Source organism: Hemicordylus capensis, chromosome 1 (genome assembly GCF_027244095.1).
Source record: "Hemicordylus capensis ecotype Gifberg chromosome 1, rHemCap1.1.pri, whole genome shotgun sequence".
Classification (NCBI taxonomy): Eukaryota; Metazoa; Chordata; class Lepidosauria; order Squamata; family Cordylidae; genus Hemicordylus; species Hemicordylus capensis.
In genome coordinates this window covers 328338912-328363336 of record NC_069657.1, presented here as the reverse complement: position 1 = coordinate 328363336, position 24425 = coordinate 328338912, and the positions used below count along the sequence as shown (strand labels likewise).

The 24425-nt window shown below is 47.0% G+C and overlaps 1 protein-coding gene across 4 annotated transcripts; it reads right to left on the bottom strand.

Moving 5' to 3' along the window:
• Positions 1-304: 304 nt before the first annotated feature.
• On the bottom strand, positions 305-23221 carry LOC128339931 (uncharacterized). 4 transcript variants are annotated; one of them, XM_053284463.1, is made up of 3 exons: positions 23086-23221; positions 19788-20008; positions 14079-16242 (listed from the first exon to the last, which is right to left on the bottom strand). In XM_053284463.1, the coding sequence occupies exons 1-3, from the start codon at positions 23142-23144 to the stop codon at positions 15629-15631; spliced, it is 894 nt and encodes a 297-aa protein (XP_053140438.1). In that variant the 5' UTR covers positions 23145-23221; the 3' UTR covers positions 14079-15628. The 4 variants fall into 4 exon arrangements, with proteins under 4 accessions (XP_053140455.1, XP_053140438.1, XP_053140448.1 ...); XM_053284473.1 differs by having other exon boundaries at positions 19788-20005; positions 23086-23203; XM_053284480.1 differs by lacking the exons at positions 14079-16242; positions 23086-23221 and adding an exon at positions 305-645 and having other exon boundaries at positions 19788-20520.
• Positions 23222-24425: the final 1204 nt, after the last annotated feature.

The window sequence follows — 24425 nt, the reverse complement described above, 5'->3', positions numbered from 1 at the left end:
ACATTGTGCCCAGAACTGGAGCACTGTTGACTAGCAGGAGCAGATGTACGGAACAAGACTGTAAAATGGACATCAAGGTCCATCTTCTTCAGCGTTCTGTTTCTCAAAAGAGATACCCAGGTGCCTCTCCAACATGACAAGGAGGGTGTGAGTGGGATAGTCATTTCCTGTTGTTTGATCCATCAGCTGCTAATACTGCCTCTAAACACAGAGTTTCCATTTAGCTCTCATAGCAAGTAGCCATTAACAGACACATCCTGAGTATTTTTGTTTAATCCTTTAAAAAAGTCATATAACTAAACAAATGCAGTCCCTGCTTTTATCTGGGACACTTTAGCTGAAATTCAGTCAGAAGACGAGCTGACCATTTGATGAACACTGCTGTAAATTATTCCGTTATGGGCCAAGTTAAATGATGGTTTTCACCACAAAAATCCATGTGGAATACTCACCTTTATCCATACATGTATCAAAGCTCAATATGTACAGCTGACAGGCCAGGCCATACATGGTACCACTCCCATACATAATCTCTGCTCTAAGAATGTGTTACATTCTGTTATTGATGCTTTGCTTGATGTTGCACTCCTGCTGTAATGAGTGCTAGGCTTCCAAGAAAAAGAAGTGTCTGCTTAGACTCCAACACTATAAGGAAATAGAGAGACAGTTAGAGAGGTGTGCAGAAGAAAAACATATACAAGGAACTAGTATCAGACTGTGAGAGTCTAATGCTTCCAATTATATAGAAATGATCTGAGACCATTACACTCAGCAACTGAGAGATGTGAGAAGTAGTGGGAAATGCGAGTCCAAAAATCATTCCTGACTCAACCTCATTAACCATAGGTAACAATAGCACTAAATTCAGATTGACTATCTTTGCTTTCTGGTAGCCCTATGAATCACACAACTGTCTGCTAGCAAAGAACTTGGAGATGGGGAAAAATGTAACACTGTATAGAATTAATAACCTGTTTTCGAATCTATACATGGCCTTTTAGAGGACCTTTAGTAGCAGGATGGTTTATTCACCTTTTTGTCTGGCATGGTGCAGAGAGTGGTAGAAAGCTGATAAAACACTCAGTGGAATTTGCCATTCATTTATCTGTCCTTCTGTGGCCTTCAGAGTTTACTAAAAACAAATTGGCTTTCAAGAGTATAATTATATATGAAAAAGGCTTCTAGTGCCGCATACACTCACATTATAGCATATTAGGGAAAGAAAAAGATTTCATTATATGGTTTTGATTGTTATTCACTGAAGCATTCATTCCACAATAACGACTCAGTCTTCTGTGCGTACTCTTAAGCTCCAGCTTTTATCTCTTGGAGCTTTATCCGCTAGCCAACTTTAATTAGGAAGAAAAGAATAGTTTTTATTCCTGTCATTCTAAATGAAGATGGGTGAGCTCCAAAATGTTCTGATCCTAATCAGCTCCCTAACAGAATCTTTAGCTGCACCTCTTAAAATGTCTGCATATTCAATACAAGATCTGGCAAAGATGCTTTCTTCCAAGGGCCACTGCTGTATTGGTCCCAGAAAAGAAACACAAAGCAGGAAGGTGAAGCCTTTCATTGTACCGAATCAGAATGTTCTTTGTAAAGGGTTATACAAACTGTCAGGTTACACAGAATACTGGCTCAGGCACAATAGACAGTTACCTAGTTTTGGGATTAGCCACTAGCTACTCCAAGTGCCTAAACAAATTTGCATGAAGAAGAAAACTTGCTCTGTATGTAACTGAAAATTAGCTACTTGCCCATGCAGTTGGTGTAATGTTCTATGTAAAGGTGTTTCCTAGTTTGACTAATAGGAATGACAGTCACCCACCCACCCAAACAAAACAAAACAGCAACAATCCATACAAAAAAAGTTCCTTATTATAAACGACTTTCCTGTTTTTGAGCTGCAAAATGTTGACGTGAAAAGACAGTTGTTCCTATTCACTTCTGCCAATTCTCTTAATCCATGCAGATAGCAGTGATCGGAAGATTGCCCCTTCCTTGACTTGAATATAGAATGCAGTTTGTAAATTTGAACATGTAATGTTAATTATTGTATTCATCACCATTGTAGCACAAACAACTCCTGAGGAAAAACCAAGGTGTTATGCTAATGCTAAGAAGTAGTGCAAGGACATGGCACAAAGAAAGTAATGTCTGTTCTAGACTGGTCCGTGTGCTTGTGAAGGATGTTGACAAGTTACACAGCAGCTCGCACAACTGTTTGCACAAATGCATTGGGCAAACAGTTGCTCAACAGGTTATGCAACCCTGCAGTGTAAACGTGTGTATGTCTTGGATAAGGTCTTGCATAGGTGGGTGCACAACACTGCAGAGCACCACAACTTTGCGCAGCTCCACAAACTCCTTAAGCATGCGCAGATTCTCTCATTGCCCTAGTGCAACACTAGCCTGGATGTCAGCCCATATAATTTTCTGAGGCCCAAATTAAATGTTATGTTAAGTGCATAGTCTGACCCTGGCAGGCTTGATTTTGTGTGCTGTAGTGGCTCGAGCATTCAGCTTACCCATGGGACTCTAGTTTAAATCCATGCTTTTGTATGGAATATCCCATGTAAGATGCTTTGAACACATCTGAGGAAGTTTGGGATAATTTATTTTTTTTAAACCTGAGAAAGTCTTTGGCTGAAGGGGTTGGTGGAACAGACGTGTTCCTTCTAACACTGCCTGCATTCTTGTGTTTTAAGTGCTCAAACACACAACAAGAATGACGGGAGGCTGTGTTGGGTGTATATCAGTGATTCCTGGACAGGCTAGATACAAATAATGATACAATCAGTGTCCTGTTAGCCGTAAGAAGCATAAGCATCTGTGAGCCTCTAAACAGGTAGGCTCTGAAAATACTGAGGCTGTTCTCACACACAGTCTAAGCTGGGCTAGGGTTAGGCTGCACATGAGAACTGCTGGGATTGGCCCAATCCAGTGGGCCAGTGCCGCCTAGCCCGGCTTTTAAGCCCAGCTGTTAGCCGAGGTTAAGGGATCGAGTACTCCTTTACCCTTGGCTACCTGCGAGCGCTCCTTTACCCACAGCTACCTGCTCGTGTGCAAGCACGGGCTGCTCCCTGCCTGGCCGCACACAGACAGGCACCTAGAATGCCCTTCTCTTGGGGCAATTCCCCAATGCAGTGTGCATGTCGTGCACAGCATTGTGGGCTTCATGGAGGCCAGGACAACAGGTCCCAGCCACATCTCAATCCATGCCGCATGGAGCAGGGCTGATCATGTGGGAGCACGGAGCATGCTCCCACCAAGCAATGAAGGATAATCCAGGGGAAGGGCAAGGTTGGGGAAGCCTTCTGCCTGCCTTGCACGTTGTGTGAATGGCCCCATTACATTTAACATCAAAATTTTGTATGTGTGTGAGGTGTGTGTATATCTTGTGGAATCTAGATTTTTTTAAAAAAAATCAAGATATACGTTTTGATAGTTGCTCATTATAGATGTCATCTAGATGACACTGAGGTAATCTAAAAATCGGATTAGCCACATGCCAATAGCAATGCCAGTACATTGCTAAAGCAAAATCATTGGTCACTGATAAGTTCTAGAATATTTTCATTTGATCTTTTTTCTGTTTACTGGAACTGTTAAAAAATTTCAAAATATACCATGCAAATATACACTTTCATGATTTGAACACTAAGTCTCAAATATGTTTCCCTGCCTGTTTTGTTCTGCAATTCTGTTAGATGATATGTGCATTTTTCATAGCAAATTTGTGGTTGTACTTGTTTCTCATTCACTATGCAAAATATCAAGCATGTATGTGCTAGGAATCAATAGATTCAATACAAATGATTAATTGCGAGCCCGGACCACCCCACCCCACCATATATTGACTATAAAAAACCTTTTGTATCCACCTTTCTGCTACTGGGTTATGTGCTGGCATTGCATTTGCCATCGCAGAGAAACACTTTAATTACTGTCTGAGGATATTTATGTCAGCCACGGCTTTGTTCAAGCACAAACAATTCTGCTTAAACTGTGCTTGGCATGCCTATACATCAAAGTATCCATAAGATTTAAGCCGTGACTGGTTTTATAGCACATATAGGGTGATTTGTTAATCTGTAGTTTATTTGTAATTTAGGTAACCATCATTTACATTTATTCATGTTAATCGGTTCCGTCTCAGAACTTCAGAATCTATCAAACAGCCAGTGAGTAGTCTACAAATTATACCAAGTGTGTCATCCTGTTGCCATAAAGACAAGAAGTGTTCCAGCTGCTGATCATTTGATGAGGCAACCTACAGTCTAGCCTATGATCATTCTTGTCATGACTGTCTGAATACTGAGGCCATACGCCTCACCTTTACTTCTGTATCGATAGCTAAATCTAGGGTTGAGCCAACTCGAAACTTGCAGGGTAGGCTCTTTTATCCCACCCACCCGGAAGCCTTGTGGTCCACTGTTGTGTTTTAAGAAATAGAGAGCAAAAGTATCTTTTCAGGGTCTCACAACAGTTAAAGCACAACTAATCCACGTAACCCCATGTATCTGAAATAAATGCATATTCTTATTGATGTATATACTGCCGTTCATCTAAGAAGCTCCAAGTGGCATATTTTTAACCTGGCGAGGTTCCGGTTTGCATTTGGTCACCCTTCCTCTGTTGTTTCTCTCTGAGCATTTTCAGACCGCAGCTTTAGACAGTATGCATTTTCAGACAGCAGGTTTACTGCGAGGCTTTACTACGAGTTTGAATTTGCCCCCAAAAAACAGACACGAAAAGTGGATTTTTTAAAACTTTGGACATAAATTGGGCTTTGTTCCAATGCAAAAGGAAAAACTCCAATTGTGTGGAGTGCTTCCCAATAGCTCATAGGACTTCAGGGTAAATCTGGCTGATATGTGAATGTACACCCTCCATTCAGAAGGAGAGATGAGCTAAAAGGCCCATCTGGAAATGCTCCTGGGTTGTATACAGAGTAAAATTTTCATGAGCAGAACACTTCCACTCATTCAGGGTGCAGAGCAGGTGTTATGCTCCCACCTGAGGACTCGGAAGAGGAGGGGAGGCAGTGGATTTACTGGGAAGCAGGGAGACGTCCTGAGTTGGGAGGCATCTGAGAAGGAGCCAGGGTGAGAGGTTGCTGAGGGAGGAGCCAACGGGGCAGAATGGTCTCTGGAGAGAAGGGTTGGAGTCTGAGCAGGAGGTTGAGCAATCATTGTCTCCCAGACAATGTAGGCGAGAGAAGCGTCAATGGCAGGTGGTGGAGTTGAGAAGATGTAGCCAGTTATCAGCAAGAAGGAAGCAAGAGACTGACTGAATTTGTGGCAGCTGCCGGGAGTGGGGTGGTGACAGGGTGCACCTGGCTGTTGGCTATAAATTCTGCAGCTTGTTCCCTGAGCGGACCACTGGAGACAACGCATCTAATCAGCCTGCATTAGTCTTGTCATGTGATCTTGGAATCTAGACCTCTGAAACTTTGTAAGAAGGTCTGGTTTATTGGAGTCGATGGGGAATTTTTGTGCATGGATTAATTGTTGCTGTGTTCTGGGATTGTTTGTCTAGACCGATTGTTTTCTAGTTAAGCTGAAATCTGAGACACATTTACAACCGAGTACCGTGTCATTGATTTACGAGTGGTTAATCCAGGTTGGCAGGCTCGTGACAGCAGGAGTGGATTTCACCAGTTCTCCCTTTCCCATACAACTCCTTGTGCCCTACTGAGATCTTAAGTAAGTTACAGATATTGGTCTTCCTGACAAAAGTAGAGCAGGATATGCCAAGGTGGGTGGGTTCGAAAATCACGTCCAGTCTCAGCATATCGTAACCTGGAAAGGAAGTACAGACTTGTGCAGGGTTTGGGGTGGGGGAATGCTTGCACAAACCTCAGGTACTGCTATTATATGTGAACCTTCTCAGTACATCAGGACTTTTTAATACAGTCAAAACTCAGAGATTAATATTTCAGATATTAATATTTCCGATATACCCTGTTGGCAGATAAGGCTATTCAGCAGCCATTATTTTACTTCATTGATCCATAAAACTATGTTTTGTCAGGTAACCTGTTCTGGAGTATGAAAACTCCAGATTCTGCTGGACTCCATCCCCTGATCCGTCTGGTCTAGGGACGCGCACAAAACTGGTTTTTGCCAGTTTGGTTCAAATTCAAACTGGTTTTGACCTGACCAGACTCGGTTCAGTTTAGGTTCTGGTTGAAGCAGACCCACAAATTGCCTCTGCGCATGCATGGAGGTTACTAAAATGACCTCCACACATACATGGAGGCCCAAACCAGGCTGGAGAAAGCCTGAACCGGACCACTGCTGGCCCTGGCTAATCTGGGGAAGGCTGGTAGGGGAGCCACCACTGTCCCCACCACTGTGGCCACAGCCACCAAGAGTACTTGTAAGTACAAACTGACTCCTGCCCCTCTAGGCTTAGGTCTAGGCCCCCCGCCCCTCGCTCCTTTACTGGTAGAGGCAAATCCTCACCAGATCCCCCTTTACCAGCAAACCACTGAACCGTTCTGAACTGTTTTGGTTCAAACCTTTAGTTTAAACTCAGACCGGCACCCCACTTTGGTGGGCTGGGCCAGTTCAAACTCAGACTGCCCGAACCGGCCAATTCGATGTTGAGACTGGCTTGAATCAAGCCAGCTTGCACATCTCCAGTCTGCCCCCCTCCCGCCCCCACTTCACGCCTCATGACTGTGCTTCTGCCTTGGTTTTGTCCTGGCTCCCCTCCTCACCCAGTAGATTTGTCCAGATTCCATCCTTTGACAGGCATATTTTACCTTTACTTCACCTGCCCTTACCCAACTCCCTCACTCTACATTGGCTTCAGTCTTTTATCATTTCAAAGCTGGTAGCCCTATTTACAATACAAGAATGATCAGGAAATAATGAACTGAGATCAATTCTATATAACAAGGAAATTAAATTAAGAAGAACATTAACATGAGGGGCAGTTAGAATTAAAGATAACTGGATAGCGAAATGGGAACTAGTAGGACAATCAAGACATATTTAAAGTCCCCCACTTCCAAGCTTTTGCCTCATAAAGCATTTGAACACTTTTCTTAAAGCTGGATAGCACTTAATATCCACATTTTGATTCAAAATGATGCTAAATGGCATGGTTCATGAGACATTCCATTGCTACTTTTAAAAACTTTCTATGATTCCTAAATAATGTTTTTAATTACAAAGTGCTGCATGAATGAACAAATCTGTTCAGAAAATCAGCAATTTCCTCAAAGCTACCAATTTCTCGCCAGCAAGATAGTACTGAAGGGTGTATATTAGGCACTGAATTTTTAAGAGGGAAATTACACACTTAGCATGACTTGGATTTTTTTTTTAAACACTTCTACACTGAAATTTTATAATATCTACTTTCCCCACTATTTCGTTGGATATCATGTGGAAATTATGTTAAAAGTTTCAGTATGATCAGTTTGTCTTAAAAGTTTCCATTAGTTCATGCATCATCTTCAAGAAGTGTCTGGTTTTTCAATAACTATCATTTACAACTGAAATGTAGTTATTAGAAATAATGGGTAATCCTTTGTTTTTTAAATATAAGTGCAAACATGATGACCTGGGTAGTGAACTGTAAAATGAGGCTCATAGCTCTCTGGGGTGGCTGGAATTTGCTTTGAAAGCTAAGACAGACAGTTTTTGTTGTTGTAGGAGCCAGTATCAGGAGTTGGCAGTATGATGGCTGCCAAGACTCAGGTCTTAGAAAGGCTCACTGTGGATCCCCCAAACCATCTCTGTGTCCATAACTTTCATGTAGTGTTGGTGGTGGTGAAGTGAGTCTCTCAGGACCCACCCAGGTAGGAAGGTGCCTATGGAAAGCAGTTAGCCCAATGAAACATGTAGATGGCCGTACACACTATGTGCATTGATTTTTTGCGTAATAATTGATAATACTTTGATAATACATGAATTGACTCTTCATTTAATATAACCTTTTTGACAGTATTATTTGTGCTAATTGGGCTCACCTTTTTCAAGCTGGTGCTTGTGTATCAAGCAAAGACTGAATATATACTTGTCATAGAAAGACTGGCTAACGTCTGCAAATGTGCCTTGTTATTGTAGATCTGACAGATAACATATCTAATCTGTTGAAATGCAAAATATTTTTGTCTATTTGAGCTTCAGTGGTTGCTATGAAACTAGCACTGCTGAGGTGGAACTCCAAAGTATGGCTGACAGCTGAAGACTGCTGAGTGCCACTGAAGGTTTGCTGTGAAATTAGACATCCTATAGAACTTAGACATATTATCTTGTCTTATTACCTTAAAAAAAGGTGATAGCAGTGAATGCAGCACACTATTCCACTGGCTCTCCTTTGTTGCCTACTTTTAACTCTTATTTCAGCATATTTTATACAGGGCAGACATATTTGAAAGATGGTGTTTGGTAATATATCTGATACTTCTACTGTATAATCCCAATTATTCTCTGTCATAGAAATTCATTAAAAACCCAAATCACAAAATTGCATGCTATGGAATAGCCTCTCCTTGGAAGCCTACCAAGCTATTTCATGGTCTGCATTCCACCACTACAATTAACTTTTTGTAAAAGAAATTACGTCCCTTTCCCACATTGGCACAATGCTTGCATATGGAATCAGAGCTGAAGACAGAGCTCCATTTCTCCTCCTTCTCTTTCCTTCTGGGAAATGGAGGCCTGTGCATTATCCTCATAGTCTTCACTCAATGGAAATATGGGGCAAACAGATTTTCCCCTTAACTACCTCACCCTGCACTCCAGCTAGCTTCTCCATAAAGTACAAAGACTCACAGAGGTGGGGTGGGTCTCAATGCTGTCACTCTGATTTTCCACATGTAAAAAGTAGCTCTTATTTTTAAAAAATCAAAATTATCCAGCTGTGGATAGCACAAACACTGTATTTACTTAGAGAGAAAGGAAGCAGCAGCAGCACGACTAAGACACAATATGACAATTAAAAGGCAATTTGTTTATTTTAAAGGGAATCAGAGATGGCATTTAAACATTAAAGGGGAACCATATGTGTAAAACAGGCTACAACAGCCTCACAGCATCACCTTCCTTCAGAAGAGAGTGTACTGGAGTTATATTATATTTGTTTCAAAACATACAGGTGGAGCAGACAGTTCTACTGACAGGAAGTTCGGCACATGCCAGACTTTTCCATTGAAATCAATGGGGTGAAAAGTTGTTTATCTTTGGCTGGTTTGTGCCCTCATAATCCACAATCAGAGACATTTTGTTGGTCAGGGCTGAAAGGAAGACACAATGTTCGGTAAGATAAAAATGGGTCATGGCTTTATTTTTGGGCTTTGTGGAAAGGTAAGGCCGGGCAGGTGTGGGTTAGCAATACAGCATTAACAGGTAGATAACCAACACATTCAGATCTCCAGAAAACCTTTGAACATATTAAAACTGAGACCAAACTTGTGATCCAGTCTCCAATTTTGAATTTCAAATTACCTCTGAGGATTGATTGATCGATTGATTGATTAAATGCCTTCAAGTCAGTGTCGACTCTTAGCGACCACATAGATAGATTCTCTTCAGGATGATCTGTCTTCAGCTTGGCCTTTTAGGTATCTCAGTGGTGCATTCATTGATTGATTAGTTCTATGATCGATTTGTTTGTTTCCCTGGCTGTCCATGGTATCCTCAAAAGTCTTCTCTAGCACCAAAGTTCAAAAGCATCAATACTTTTTCTATTTTGCTTCCTCAACGTCCAGCTTTCACACCCATAGAATCTCAAGGGAAAAACCTTTGTCTGAATGATTCTAATCTTTGTAGGTATTTACGGCATCTAAATATCCTGTCCAAGGCCTTCGTTGCAACCCTACCAAGTGCTAGACTGTGGCCTATTTCTTGATTGCTGGATCCTTTCCTGTTGATGGTTGATCCTAAAAGGCAGAAACTATCCACCACTTCAATGTCTTCATTATCAGTTCTGAGGTTGGTTGCTGTACCTGTTGTCATGAGTTTAGTCTTTATATTTATTTATAGTCCCATTTTTTCACTATGCTCCTTGACTTTCATTTCTAGAGCTTGCAGATCATCCACATTCTCTGCAATCAGAGTGGTGTCATCAGTGCAGCGCAGGTTATTGATGTTTCTTCCTCCAACTTTAAAACCACGCCCATCTTCTTCCAATCCAGCTTCTCTCAGTATATGTTCAGCATATAAGTTGAATAAATAAGGAGGAAGAATACAGCCTTGTCTTACTTTTTTGCCGATCTGGAACCAGTCTGTTTCACCATCTTCCATCTAGACTGTGGCTTCCTTTTAGGTTTCTCATGAGAACAATGAGATGCTCTGGGATGCCATTTTTCTAAGGATATTCCACAATATGACATGGTCGATGCAATCGAAGGCTTTTCTGTAGCCAATAAAGCACATATTGACTTATTGTTGGTATTCTTTGGCTTTCTCAGTTATCCAGCATGCATCAGCAATAATGTCTCTTGTTCCTCGGCCTTTTCTGAAACCAGCGTGAACATCTGGCATTTTCCTTTCCACATAGTGCTCTAATCTGCATTGGATGATCCTGAGCATTATTTTGCTAGCATATTAAATTAAGAATATTGTGTGATGGTTTGCGCAATCTGTTAAGTCTCCTTTCTTTGGAATGGGTATGTAGATGGACCTCTTCCAATCTGTTGGCCACTGTGTCATTCTCCAAATATGCTAGCATAGTTTGGTTAGAGCCTCGACTGTCTCTTCTTCTGTTGCCTGCCATATGTCTGTAGCTATTCCATCAATTCCTGTAGCCTTCTGACTTGTTAATGACAGGAGTGCTGATCTAACTTCATCTTCCTGTACTAGAGGTTCTTGCAAGTAGGGAATATCTTCTAGAGTCTCTTGGATGTTGATGTCCCTGCTGTACAGATTTTCAGTATACTCCTTCCATCTCTGGTTGATCTTCTCTGAATCAATTACTACTTGTCCTTTGACAACCCTTAACATACCAATTTGAGGTTGGAACTTCCTTCTGAGCTCAGAGATATTTTGGAAAACTTTCCTTGTTTTTCCATGTCTATTTCCATCCTCAAGGTCTTTACACATATCATTGTAGTACATTGAAATTCCATATTAAGTTATTTCCTGAGGTCTTTACCTTTCTTGACTTTGGCTTCTCTCCTCTTCTTGGCAATTTCCACAATCTGTTCTGACATCCATTTTGCTTTCTTCTGTTTCTTGGTCTTTGGCAGTCTCTTTTCACAGTCATCCTTAAAAACTTTGATTTCATTCCACAGTTCCTCTGGTTCCCTATCAATGAGGTTCAGAACTTCAAAGTGGTTCCTGATGTTCTCCTTGAAAATGGTGGGTACATTCTCAAGATCATAATGTGGAAGCTGGATAGCTTTGCTTTTCTGCTTTAGCTTGACTTGGAACTTGCACATAGCAGTTTGTGATCTGTTCCACAATCGGCCCCTGGGCACGTTTTTGCTGTTATTACTGAGCTCTTCCACCTCCTTGCACCAACAATGTAATCAATTTGATTTCTGTGTACTCCATTTGGTGATGTCTATGTTTATAGACACCACTTTGGTTGTTTGAATAATTTATTTTTATTTTATTTATTCGATTTCTATACTGCCCTTCCAAAAATGGCTCATGGCAGTTTACACAAAGAAATAATAAATAAATAAGATGAATCCCTGTCCCAAAAGGGCTCACAATCTAAAAAGAAACATAAGATAGACACCAGCAAAAGTCACTGGAGGTACTGTGCTGGGGGTGGATAGGGCCAGTTACTCTCCCCCTGCTAAATAAAGAGAATCACCATGGTAAAAGGTGCCTCTTTGCCAAGTTAGCAGGGGAATGTTTTAGCAATGAAGAGATAATTGGATTGGCAGAAACTAATAGGTCTTTCTCCTGCTTCATTTCTGTTTCCTAGGCCATACAGCCCATTAGCTACCTCAATATTAAGTACAAAACCTTTCTCTGAGATGAAGTACTGTATTTCCTTATGTCCTGTTGAACTGTTTAAATCTTTTAGGGGAAGAGACCCATCCACTCTTTACATCCTGATTAAAGTGTTTAAATATCTGAATTCAAACCTGGCCTCAATACCACATTGTGCTGGGCCATAAATGGGAATTCAAGGCTGCTCAACATTGGCCCTCCTGAAGATGTTGGCCTACAACTCCCACAATCCCTGGCTATTGGCCACTGTGGTTGGGGATTATGGGAGTTGTAGTCCCAAAACAGCTGAGGGGCCTAGGTTGAGCAGCCTGCACTGTACCATACCCTTAAAGACTCCAGCCAAAACCTTCAGAACTCAGATGGAACTTTCTGATGTCCAAAATAAAAGTGTGACACCCAACAGTGGTGTGTCACACCAAGACCCTTTCCCCTGCCCCCATGACATGAACTGCTACCACTACATTCCCTTTCAACCAAACCACAAAACTTTTGCTGCAAAAATACATACAATAATCTAGCATTCTTGCTTCCCCAGAACACAAAACTATGACTGTAAATCCAAATAATCTGACCAGCAGGAGGTTCTGAGCCACTTGCAGCTAAGTAGGAAAACTTTGCATGTAGATAAATGGCTAAGTAACAAGTAAACTGGAAGAAACAAATATGAACTACATCTGTTGTTCTTGGTATGGAGGTAATGTGCTAATACATTCATGTGGAAGCTTTGTGAATAGATCTGAGTTTGATAAGCATGTGATCTCTATTGACTCACTTGGATGGAGTCATAGGTCAGTTATTGAGCATCTGCATTTCATGCAAAAGATTCCAGGTTCAATCCCTGGCATCTCCAGGTAGAACTGGGAGAGACTCCTCCCTGAAACCTTGGAGAAGCTGCTGCCAGTCAGTGTAGACAATACTGAGCAAGATGGATCAATGGTTTGACTCAACATAAGGCAGATTCCCATGTTCCTATATGTCAGAAGTAGGCATACCTATGTCAAATCTGAGACTGGCAACTCCAATCCTAAATGAATTTGTACCCAAAAGTTTAAACTGAAAACCTGAAGAAATAACTCAATCAAAAACCTTTTAAAATTGAAAATGTGTATGGGGATCACCATCACAGTGCCTCAAGGAAGGACCATTACACTTTGTTATAATGCTATTATAGTTTGCAATTGCAAGTACTGTCTCCAAACCACTGGTTCCATAGCCCAACCATCAAGCATCCCTTTAATTGTTGGTCAATGAAGGGATCTCTGACACACCATGCATTTTAGCATAGGAAGAAACAGACACCAATTTATTCCTCATTGTGCTGGCTGATCACTTGACAGCCTCAGTGAAGTACAAAAATGTAACATACGCAAGCTGGGAACTGGCTGATTGCTATCCAAATGTTCAGGAACGAGCAACTGAAGAAAAACAGATACGTCACCTGTAATTGGCATGAGTGCCTGGAGTCAGATAAAAACATAGTCCTCTGACTCCAAAGGCTTCATAGAGGAGGCAACATTCTGTCCAGTAAGCCCTTGACTTCTGGGGTTAGCATGATGAAATGAGCTACCTGGAAGCTAGACAGCACTTCCGCTCTCTTGTTTTTGATCCTTGGGATGTGTTTTGCTGAAGACAGACTGGAACCAATTTCCCAACCAGCTTCATAACTCTGACAGAATGTGATGTCTGAGTATTAATAAAACAGCCTGATTATCACATCAAAATAAGACAGATTTGTGTATGTGTGTGTGTGTGTACGTGCTATACATACAGCAACAACTACAAAGGGCAGAGGCACAGCTAGGTAATTTTGGAGCCTGGACTTAATGGCCTTTTGTCCCGTCCCCTCCACCTGCCAAGATAAACATAATTCCCCTGTGCACATACATTGTGACACGCACAGTATTTAACACGCGGGTTCTTGAGGGCCCAAACAGCAACTGAACTCACAAGAATGTAAGGATGTAAAAAAAGTATTTTTATGTAGATATGCATTAGCAGAAACATTTCAACGTGTAACTCAACATATTCCCACCCCACATATTTCTTTCTGCACTCCCCACTCTGTCTCTAAGGATCCAATTTTTAAGCAACCAAATTTTAAGCTACTGATCCCAAATAAAGATACATAGAAGGTACAGCACTCTAACTGACACCGCCTACAGATACCAAATTTTGCATGAACAATCCTCCTACTAGCATCACTGCAGTTTTCACAAAACAAATTTATTTTGGCTCAGTAATGGGAAATGGAGGGTGATGCATTAGGAAACCTCAGAAATACAAACTCAACCAAGAAATACCCAGAGATACAGCAAGTGAAGAAAATCTTTTCCTCTGCAATCCTATTTATTTACTATGTAAGACACCTGCTTTTGAGGCAGGTCTCCTCTGCCTTTAGCAACTGCATGGAAGACAGAAATTAAACAGTGAAGCATTTCCCCAGACCCCGGCCCAAGAAGACACTTAGACATTCTTTATGGGTAAAGGGCCACTCTTAATTAATTAATTAACAACCAGCAAAGGCGAACTGAACAGTGGGTGATGAATCACCAACGAAACAGTGCGGGCTCCTAGGCAAGGGCTAGGATTACCCTCATCCTACCCATTGCCACTTTGGGAGACACACCCTGGCTCCGGAAAGGGGGCAGGCACGCCCTGCCCTATTCCATCAAAGCCAACCACCCCCTTAGAAGAGGGGACCTGGACAGCTCCCGGTATTCACCCCCCCGGACCGCGCAGCCCAAAGGATGGTGAAGACCTGGAGCAGGTTTCATGGCCATCAATTACTCCCCGCGCCGCACAGGCAACAAAGGAGCGATTAACCAATCCACCTTTAAATATCCAGGGGTGCTCACCGATACTATACCTTGCTTACCCCTCAGCCCGCACTGTTACCGCTAACGTGGCCAACCTAAAACCTAACTACTCACTGAATACAGAACGGAGTAGGCGAAAAAACCCCCAACCATGGCCAATCGGTTAAGGGCAAAAAATTCCTACTCGGCCCCAGAGGCGACCAATCTCTAGACCCGCTCTGCACCAGGGAAGGGAGGGAGGGGACAATCCAAAAGGACTGGTCGGCTCAGAGCGTGGAACGGCCGTTTTTGGCCGAAACCACGCCCACCAAGCCCGGCCAGCCAATCAGGACCCTTCTTGGTCCTCGTGCTGAGCTGGGCTGGGGAAAAGGACCTCCCCGCAGCACGAGGCAGAGGGGAGGGGAACTTTCCCCAGACCCCGGCCCAAGAAGACACTTAGACATTCTTTATGGGTAAAGGGCCACTCTTTATTAATTAATTAACAACCAGCAAAGGCGAACTGAACAGTGGGTGATGAATCACCAACGAAACAGTGCGGGCTCCTAGGCAAGGGCTAGGATTACCCTCATCCTACCCATTGCCACTTTGGGCGACACACCCTGGCTCCGGAAAGGGGGCAGGCACGCCCTGCCCTATTCCATCAAAGCCAACCACCCCCTTAGAAGAGGGGACCTGGACAGCTCCCGGTATTCACCCCCCCGGACCGCGCAGCCCAAAGGATGGTGAAGACCTGGAGCAGGTTTCATGGCCATCAATTACTCCCCGCGCCGCACAGGCAACAAAGGAGCGATTAACCAATCCACCTTTAAATATCCAAGGGTGCTCACCGATACTATACCTTGCTTACCCCTCAGCCCGCACTGTTACCGCCACCCAGGGAGGTTAGCCCACGCTTGACCTCCCTGCCCCACCACTGCCCAAAAATTCAGCAAGCCTCCTCTGTATGTTACCTAAATATAGATCACAACCAAGCTCCAAAAGGTGAACCCCATCGGCACGATATAACTCGGGAAGACGAGCCACCACATTAGGGTGGTGTATTACAGCACCACCGGCAGCTATCACAAGTTTCCCAATTGCGGCTGAAGCTTTGCGCCTAGCCTTTTCTAGACAAAGCCCCGAACGGGCATTCCGCCACACCCTACGCTGCAGCCAATTAACCCAGAGAATAAGCACCCCGGGCATCCATTCCTGCAATAAGGACAAATCAGAGGAGGCCTGCTGAACAATAGACAGGCCAGTCCGCTTGCCTAGGTCATTTTCCCCTAAATGCAAAACCAAGATGTCGGGCGGGGAAAATCTATCTAAGTGCTCCCTAAGCGCGGGCAGTAGCTGGTTCCAGAGCATCCCACGCATGCCCAACCAGTACACAGCAGCCCGTCTTCCAAACCCAAGCTGGGATCCCCAACGAGACGTGCTAGCCCGCTTGAAGGCCCAAAAGACCAGCGAGTGGCCGCACAACAGGATCCGTACTGGAGCCACCGATCCCCCAACACCTGCCAAGGGAAAAAACACAATCAATAGCAGCCGAAAAAAGCCCGCTGTCAGCGCACATAGCGTCTGACCGCCACGGACTTCCACCTCCCAATCCTCCGAACCTCCGCTTCCTGGAGGCCCAACCTCGTGGCAGTAGTAGCTGCCCCAATGTGGAAAGAGTGAAGCGTAATTCCCTCAAGGGGAATCAGGGCCGCTCTAAGGGCCTTTTTAATCACTGAAAGAAACTGATACTGGGTAAGAGGAGTCCGATCCGAATGCGCGAACAAACACCCCCCAGAGTCCGGTCCCAGAGCCACATAGGCTCTGAGGGCCGACACCGGGCAAATTTGCCTATCCCCAGCGGCCGCCAAGCGAACCGTCTGGCCCCTCCCCCGCTGATCCGTCTTAGAGCGGCGAAGAAAAAGCTGCGCCTCTTCTCCTGACAATGACAGGTCGGAGAACTGCAGACAACGGTCACGAGGGGAAACCCTGCTGCGCGGGAGCAGCTCCCCGGGGCGAAAGGCTCCGAAAAAAGCCACTAAAACCGCAGCCCGGAACAAAGACACCTCCCAAGAATCTGCACAGCACCCGGCTAACTGACTGAGTGTAGCGGTCACCATATCCAGGGTAAAGGGCCGCCTAGAGTCTCCAGGGCCAGGGTCAGCCCTGGCCCAGCCCTCCAGCATGCGCCGCACGCGAGGGTCGGAGGAAAAATCACCCACCCCCCTCACCTGCGCCTCAAATGCAAGGGCAGCTAAATAACCACCCAGGGTGGACACGGCCCGTCCCGCTCTGCGTAACGTGACTAGGAACTGTTGCAGCTGACCCACGGGGACCGGCCAAACCTCAGGCAAACCTTCAGCCCTTCGAAAAAGGGCAAAAGCCTCAAGCTTGGCTGCGTAGCTAACTCTGGTGCCAGGCGCCAGAGACGCCGCTATCGCCTGCTGCGCCTCCACCTGCCAAGCTGCCAAAGGAAAGCCGGCATGGGGTCCGGGTGCAGAGAAGCCTCGGGAGCTAACGCTCTGAATCTGTCCACCTGGAAACGAGACAGAGCGTCAGCGATGTCGTTCCGAATCCCCGGCACATGGCGGGAGCGGAACAAAATGTTGGCCCGCAGACACTGCAAAACTAAAGCTCTGACCAGAACCATAACCCTAGGGGAGCGCGAAGACTGAGAGTTGACAACCTGCACCACTGCCTGGTTGTCGCACCAGAAACGAACTGAGGAGTCAGCAAACTCCTCAGCCCAGATGTGAACTGCCACCACTATTGGGAACAGTTCCAAAAAGGTCAAATCCCGCGTGACCCCGCGTTCAAACCAGTCCCGAGGCCAGGGAGCAGCACACCAGCGGCCCCTAAAGTAAAGCCCAAAACCTGCACCTCCAGCAGCGTCCGAATGGACCTGCAGATCAGCCTCTAAAAGCTGCTCCTGTCTCCAAAAAGTAACCCCATTGTAGCCGGCCAGAAAAGACTCCCAAAGGGACAAATCAGCCCTGACCCCTTCAGTAACCCGGACCCTGTGATGGGGAGCGCGCAGGCCCATTGTCAAGTCACAGATCCTACGCAGAAAGGCCCGACCAGGGGCAACAACCCTGCAAGCAAAGTTAAGATGCCCCGTTACCACCTGAAGCTCCCTAAGGGAGGCTTTACGGGCCCGCCCTAAGGCCCTAAGCAGCTCCACCAGCACCAGTAGTTTAGCCTGCGGGAGTCTAGCACAACCAGCAAGCGTATCAATCTCAATACCCAAGAAGGAAAGCCGGGTAACTGGCCCTTCAGTTTTATCCTTAGCCAGCGGTACCCCAAGCTCCTCCGCCAGCCCCATAAAGGAGCGCAACAAGCGGTGGCATTCCCCTGAATTGCCCCTACCGACAAAAAGAAAATCGTCTAAATAATGAGCTGTAGATTGAAGGCCCGCCCTACGCCTGACCGCCCATTCCAAAAAAGAGCTGAAAGCCTCAAAGGCGGCACAAGAGATCGAGCAACCCATTGGCAAGGCCCGATCAAAATAGAACTGGCCAGCAAATGTGAAGCCCAGCAACTCAAAGTCGTCCGGATGAACGGGCAGCAGGCGAAAGGCGGATTCAATATCACATTTGGCCAAAAGGGCCCCTGGGCCCTGACCCCTAACTACTCTGACTGCCTCATCAAAGGAAGTGTAACGAACCGAACACAAACTATCGGGGATGCCATCATTGACAGACAACCCTTTGGGATACGAAAGGTGGTGAATTAACCGGAATTCACCAGGAACCTTTTTAGGAACCACTCCAAGGGGCGAGGTTCGTAACCGGGGAAAAGGAGGGGCATCGAAGGGGCCTAACACCCTACCTGCCACCACCTCCTTAGTAATCTTCCGTAATACCACATCCTCCTTGCCTACCACAGATCTAAGATTACGAGGACTCCCTAGCCCCCGGCGTGCAGAGGAAGGAATCCGGAAGCCATCCCGAAAGCCCAAAAGTAGATAAGAGGCTGCCAACCGGTCAGGGTAGTCCATCAGCAAGCGCTCTAACACGTCAAGCCTGATGGGGCTGGGGCCCCTTACCCGAAGGGGGTGGGGGGGGACCACCCTTCCGATTGTTTCCAGGCCTAAACTTGGACCCGGGACCACCAGGTTTGGCTCGGGAGCACGATGTACTGGGGTGCTTCGCTCCGCAAAAACCGCATGCATGCCTGAAGCGACAGGGGGAGTGAGAGCACTTGCCGCTGGTGTTATACTCCCAGCAGACCAGATGGGGTTGAACCCACTGCTGGCCCGCCCCCGCTGCGGCCGAAACCCCGGAAGGCCTGGACAACAAGTGTCCACTATCCGAGCGGTCACCTTCAACTGGGCGAGCTGGAGACATGATCACCAGCCATAGTTCCTGCAGAGGTGTATCCCACGGCAGAGTGGGATCCAAAGCTGCCCTCATACGGAAACTCTCATCATAACGGATCCATGAAGATCCAGCAAAATCTGAGACAGCACGGTGAATGATATCCATATACTTCAGGAGAGCCGGGCCCCGAGCCGGCTGCGCCTGAATTATCACGCCCATGTAGATAGTAAAGCCAGACAGCCAGTTATTCCATGTTTTTTCCACTGGCTTTCTCTTGGTGGCCTCATGCTCCTTGCAAGACTCACCCTCCTTATGTTTAACTTCTGGTTTCCTAAACAGAAGACTAAAGATGTCTACATACTCCCCTTTGAGAATCTTTTCCCTGGTAGAAGGCAACAAGTGATCCCCTAGGGGAAGGCCCATGCCCCCATAGGGGGCGTGCTGGGCCGAAGGCAGAATCCCCATTGGGTAACACCCAGGCCGATTAGCGGCATTCTGCTCTGAAGAAGGAAAACTGGGGGAGGGGAACGGGCCACTCGCAGGCCGCCCGCCCAACCATACCTGCTCTGCTGCACCCTGTGTACCAGCCGTGACCCCAGGAAACGCCAAAGGAAAACCCATGCCCAAGTGTTGTGTATAGGGGGACCAGTAGGAAGCTGGTCCCCATCCACCCATGGCAGGAATCGGCCAGGGAACAGCAGGCCACTGGCCGGTGCCGCCGGGAGGTGTCGGTGCTGCTGGCTCACCCGGAACCAACGGCATAGCCGGATCTGCAGGCGGATGTCCAACCGAAGCGACAGGCACAGGCAGCGATGACGCAGGAACATCAGGAGCCGGGTCCACGGGAGATGGCAGCACAGGAACAGGCGGAGCCGGGGCTGGTCCCTCAGGAGCAGAAGGCGCTTCCGGCCCCCCGGGGGGGGCCAGGCCTGATGGGTTCAATCCTCTCTCCAGCGCCTCCAACCTGCTAGAAATAGACGTTAGTAGCTGACTCCTGGCAGACCCCCTGGTCCGCCGGGGAACCTTGGGAGGCGGAGCCCCACCCCCGCCAGAAGGCCCGGCCCCCGGGTCAGAAGGAGCAGCCTTCGCCTTCTCCAGCGCCTCCATACGGGTGATTAAGCCACGAATAAGAGCCATTTCCTCATCTTCCTCCTCTGAGGAAGAAGGAGGGGGTGCAGGCCTCTTAGGCGGACGAACGGGACGCCCCCCTTTCTTTTCTTTCGCCTTACGGGGCATCACAGCACACAATACCAGATCGGAGTAAAAATAAACACAGACAAAAAACCCCCCAAAGCAAGCCCCAAAGCCCAGAGGAAGACTTGTAACCACAGGCCTGCAAAGGCCCCAGCAAAATCAGTAGCCCAAACTAGGAAAAGCCACCAGCACCTTCCCAAAACAGGAAAATGGGGGCCCCCGGAAGCCACCCGCCCCCGCACCGGACCCCACACCCTGGCTTGTCCACCCCCCAGGGGCTAAGGGACCCGCAAACCCAACAGGCCGAAGCCCAGAAGCAAAGAAATACGCCGCGACGAGAAGGCTCCACCGGGCCGGAACAACCCCCGCAGCTGCAGCCGCGCCTCTCCGGGGCTACCCCCGACAAGCCCAGAAACCTGTTGCCGCCGCGACGGAACCACCGCCGAATGCCCCCACGCCCGCTTTCGGGCGAAACCCCCCCCCCCACTAGAGGAGAAAGGAGCTCGACTAAAGAGCTCCTCTCTCACCGACAATCCAAAAGGACTGGTCGGCTCAGAGCGTGGAACGGCCGTTTTCGGCCGAAACCACGCCCACCAAGCCCGGCCAGCCAATCAGGACCCTTCTTGGTCCTCGTGCTGAGCTGGGCTGGGGAAAAGGACCTCCCCGCAGCACGAGGCAGAGGGGAGGGGAACTTTCCCATCATTTAAGCTCTTCAGCAGGAAAGGCTTAATCAATTTCTATCTATGAAGGGTGCCGGGACCCTGCAAGTTACAGTACTGCCAAACCAACATTGTAGTAAATCAGGTGACACGTTGGATGATCACAAATGCATCTTAGTAGCCTCACGCTCTCTCTTTTGCACAACACATGAGAGAGTCCAGAGAGGGTCTTAGAGCACGCACAGAATACTTTGCAAGTTGCCACTAATGAATCTTCTGACCAAGTCTGAGTCTAGGGGTATCCTATTTAATAAAACCCTACTGTACCTGCGTCCGTGTCTCTTGCGGGTGTTCTGCGCATGCGTGGCGCGTTGGAGGGGGTGGGGGTGCCCCGTCACGTGAGGCAGGCAGGGGCGCCGACTTGCCTCCCCCTCCACATGACAGGGGCTGGCCAATAGGAGAAGGAAGCGGGCCAATGGGGTCCTGGCCTCCTCAGCTTGGCAGGAGGAAGGATCGTTGCTGGGAGCAACCTGCGGCCACGTGGACTGGCGAGTAGGGGAGAGCGGAGTCGGGGAGACCAGGGAGGGCGGAGGCTACACCTGCAGCGAGGGCGAGCGTTTCGGCGGCAGGGCTTAGAGCCCCTTGGTAAAACTTTCCATCTCCCTTCTCTTTGGATGTGGCTAGCCATGAATGGTCCCCCTCCCACCTTACGCGATTCTTACACTTCGGCTGTGAGTGCTGGGGGGAGTCAACCCCCCCTTGCGGCCTAGCTGGCGGCGTGCACCTGGCCCCAGCCACGATTGCCCCCGTTGCCGCCTGGCCCCTTGCGGCCTTCTAGAACCGCCCTCTAGCTGAGGCCGCGGGGCCCGCTGCGCGCGCCGCATATGGCCAAGTGGCACAAGGAAGTCCACGTCCCTTGCCCTTGAAGAAAGACTGTTCTTGCAAACATTTCTACACAACGCTTCTAGCGCCCGTTAATGTAACGGGCTTAATGTCTACTAGTCTCTTAATAATACACATCAAGTACTGACCATACTCTCAAATCCCCATATTTAAGATTTGCACACACACCCCTCTTTCCACCATCCATTACTTCCAGATCACACCCCTCTCAGTTTCCTCATCCTTCCTTTCAGCTAGCCAGAGCCATCTTGCTCTGTATCACTGGAAGAAACGCAACAGGTATAGCCTTGTAGCCTGTTTTGGCACATGTGCAAGCAAGCACTGCGCGTGTTGGATTTATGCTTGTTGCGCAGCAATGAAAGGGTTGTTCTTTGGGTAGGGTGGGGTGGGGGAGGGGAAGGGCGATGGAGGAAACCCTCTCAGGGGCTCCTTGCTCTGCTTGGTCTTGAGAGGTGCTGAGGGCGGGCGATCCCTGCTCCCTGCCTACCCATATACCTGCTTTCCCCCACCCCGATGACAGCTCCTGACAGGCCCCACCTGGTTGTTCTTGCAGAGATTGACCCACAGCCTCCGAGAGTCAGAGGCTGCCTGCCCACCTCAGACTCCAGCTCGGCTCTTGCTGCTGCTGTGCTGCTGCCTCACAAGACCTCCTCCTTTGTGCTGCTGCGTGTCTGGCTCGACACTTGATGCTAACATGGTGCTGCCACATGTGCGAGTGTGCACACAGTGCAGGCATGGAGTGGCCAGGCAGAATGCGGCTGTCTGCTTCTCGTCTGGCCTTGCCCCACTGCTGCATGTGCCTGGAGGCTGCTGCCGGAGCAGGTCAGGTGGGCTGGCAGGAGGCTGGCAGCAGCCCTCAGCCCTCACTGCTGGTTGTGCCGCATAACTCACGCTCAGCCACCTGGCATGGCATGAGCAGGCCAGCAGTGGCGCAGCGCCATGCAGTACAACAAGCAGCAGAATCTGGGAGCCTCAAGGCCTGTGGGGGACCCAACTTCCACCCGGAAGTCCAGGGGTAATGGCACCTCTGTATAGGGGAAATGCGCCCCCTCATCAATAACCTCTGTGTGTGTGTGTGTGTGTGTGTGTGTGTGAGAGAGAGAGAGAGAGAGAGAGAGAGAGAGAGAGAGAGAGAGAGAGAGAGAGAGAAGCTCTTTCCCGTCCTTAAGGTCAGGGGCAAGAATGCCATCAGCCCTTCAAGTAAACAGCAAATACACTGCAGCATGTAAATGAATGTGCATCTTTGGGCACCAAATGAAATATGATCAAAGAAGATAAGAAAACTGACCCACATTTTTCATTCATTCTAGATCTCGACACTGAAGCTAATAAAATGTTAAGAAGCATTAATGGTCACAAATCTATCACACACCCTTTGCATGTAAGGGAGGCAGAATCTACAAAAGGGTCTGCCTAGTGTGGCTGGGTGTCAGAGGGTGAGCCCAGACAATGGGTGCTAGGCAACCATTGCCAAGAATGTGGAATGTTGGGAAGGAGGCAGTTAAGCTACCTAGGGAGGAAGGGAGATGGGAAGGGGAGAAAGGAGAACTGTGATAGTGTTGGCAAACCATCTGGAGGCCAGCGTGGGACAGAGGGACCATGAGGAACAAGCAGGAGTGGGAGGCCTGCCTTGCAAGTGTCTGTTGGGGATTGCAAACAAATGCTCTGAATCAACTGGGATGCTGGGTGTAAATATTGTTGGACTGAATATGGCGGGGTTTGTATATTTGTCTTTAAGGGGCAGGAAACAGTTGCAACCTTAAAATCTCAAAACATAAAGAAGACCTGTTCAATTTTAGCATTTGGGGGGCTCTCTAACCCCTTCTCAGATACCTCTAACCCCTTCTCAGATACCTTTTAGAAAACCTGTGGCTACCACTTGCCACACTAGTAATCAAAATTTAAAAGACCAAGTGACTGAAATAATATTAACCAAGTGACTGAAATAATCTTACATTTAGCTTCTTTAAAATTACATTAAATTTTTTTAAAAAAAGATTATTCATGTTTCCTATAAATATATCTATTTTTGTTTCTTTTGAAAGCCAGTGAACTGGTTATAGTGCCTAAATATGTCAGACTGGTGACAGAACCATGGCAATGTGAACCCCCAGCTCATCAGCAAGAGCTTCTAAGGCTTCTTCTGTATCACCAAGGCCTGTGAACAGGAAATAATCTAAGAAATGAGAGACTGAGGAAGATCCCATCCTGAATGTAACAGTCCATTAAAAAAACCAAAAACCAAAAACAAAAAAAATACCCCAACCCTACTGATTCTGCCCCTCACAAAGCTGCACAAGAAACAGAATACTCCAATGGAACAGCATTATCAAAGGACATTTTCCCAGCAAATGAATAACACATAATAGCACAAAGGGGTTTCACAGGGAGAAGGCAGAAAGCAGCTTCAATATCGGTCTTAGCAAGACGAGCCAAAGTCCATTACTATAGTCATGGCTGGATGAAAGGAGGCACATTTCACTGAACATAATTCAGAATTTGTCATTGACATATGTACTTTTGGGAAAAGGTAAGTGATGAATAATTTGAAATTCACCAAGAGACCTTTTCGGAATGACACCAAGAGGGAATACATACAAGTTAGGCAGAGCAGGTGAAGTGAAAGAC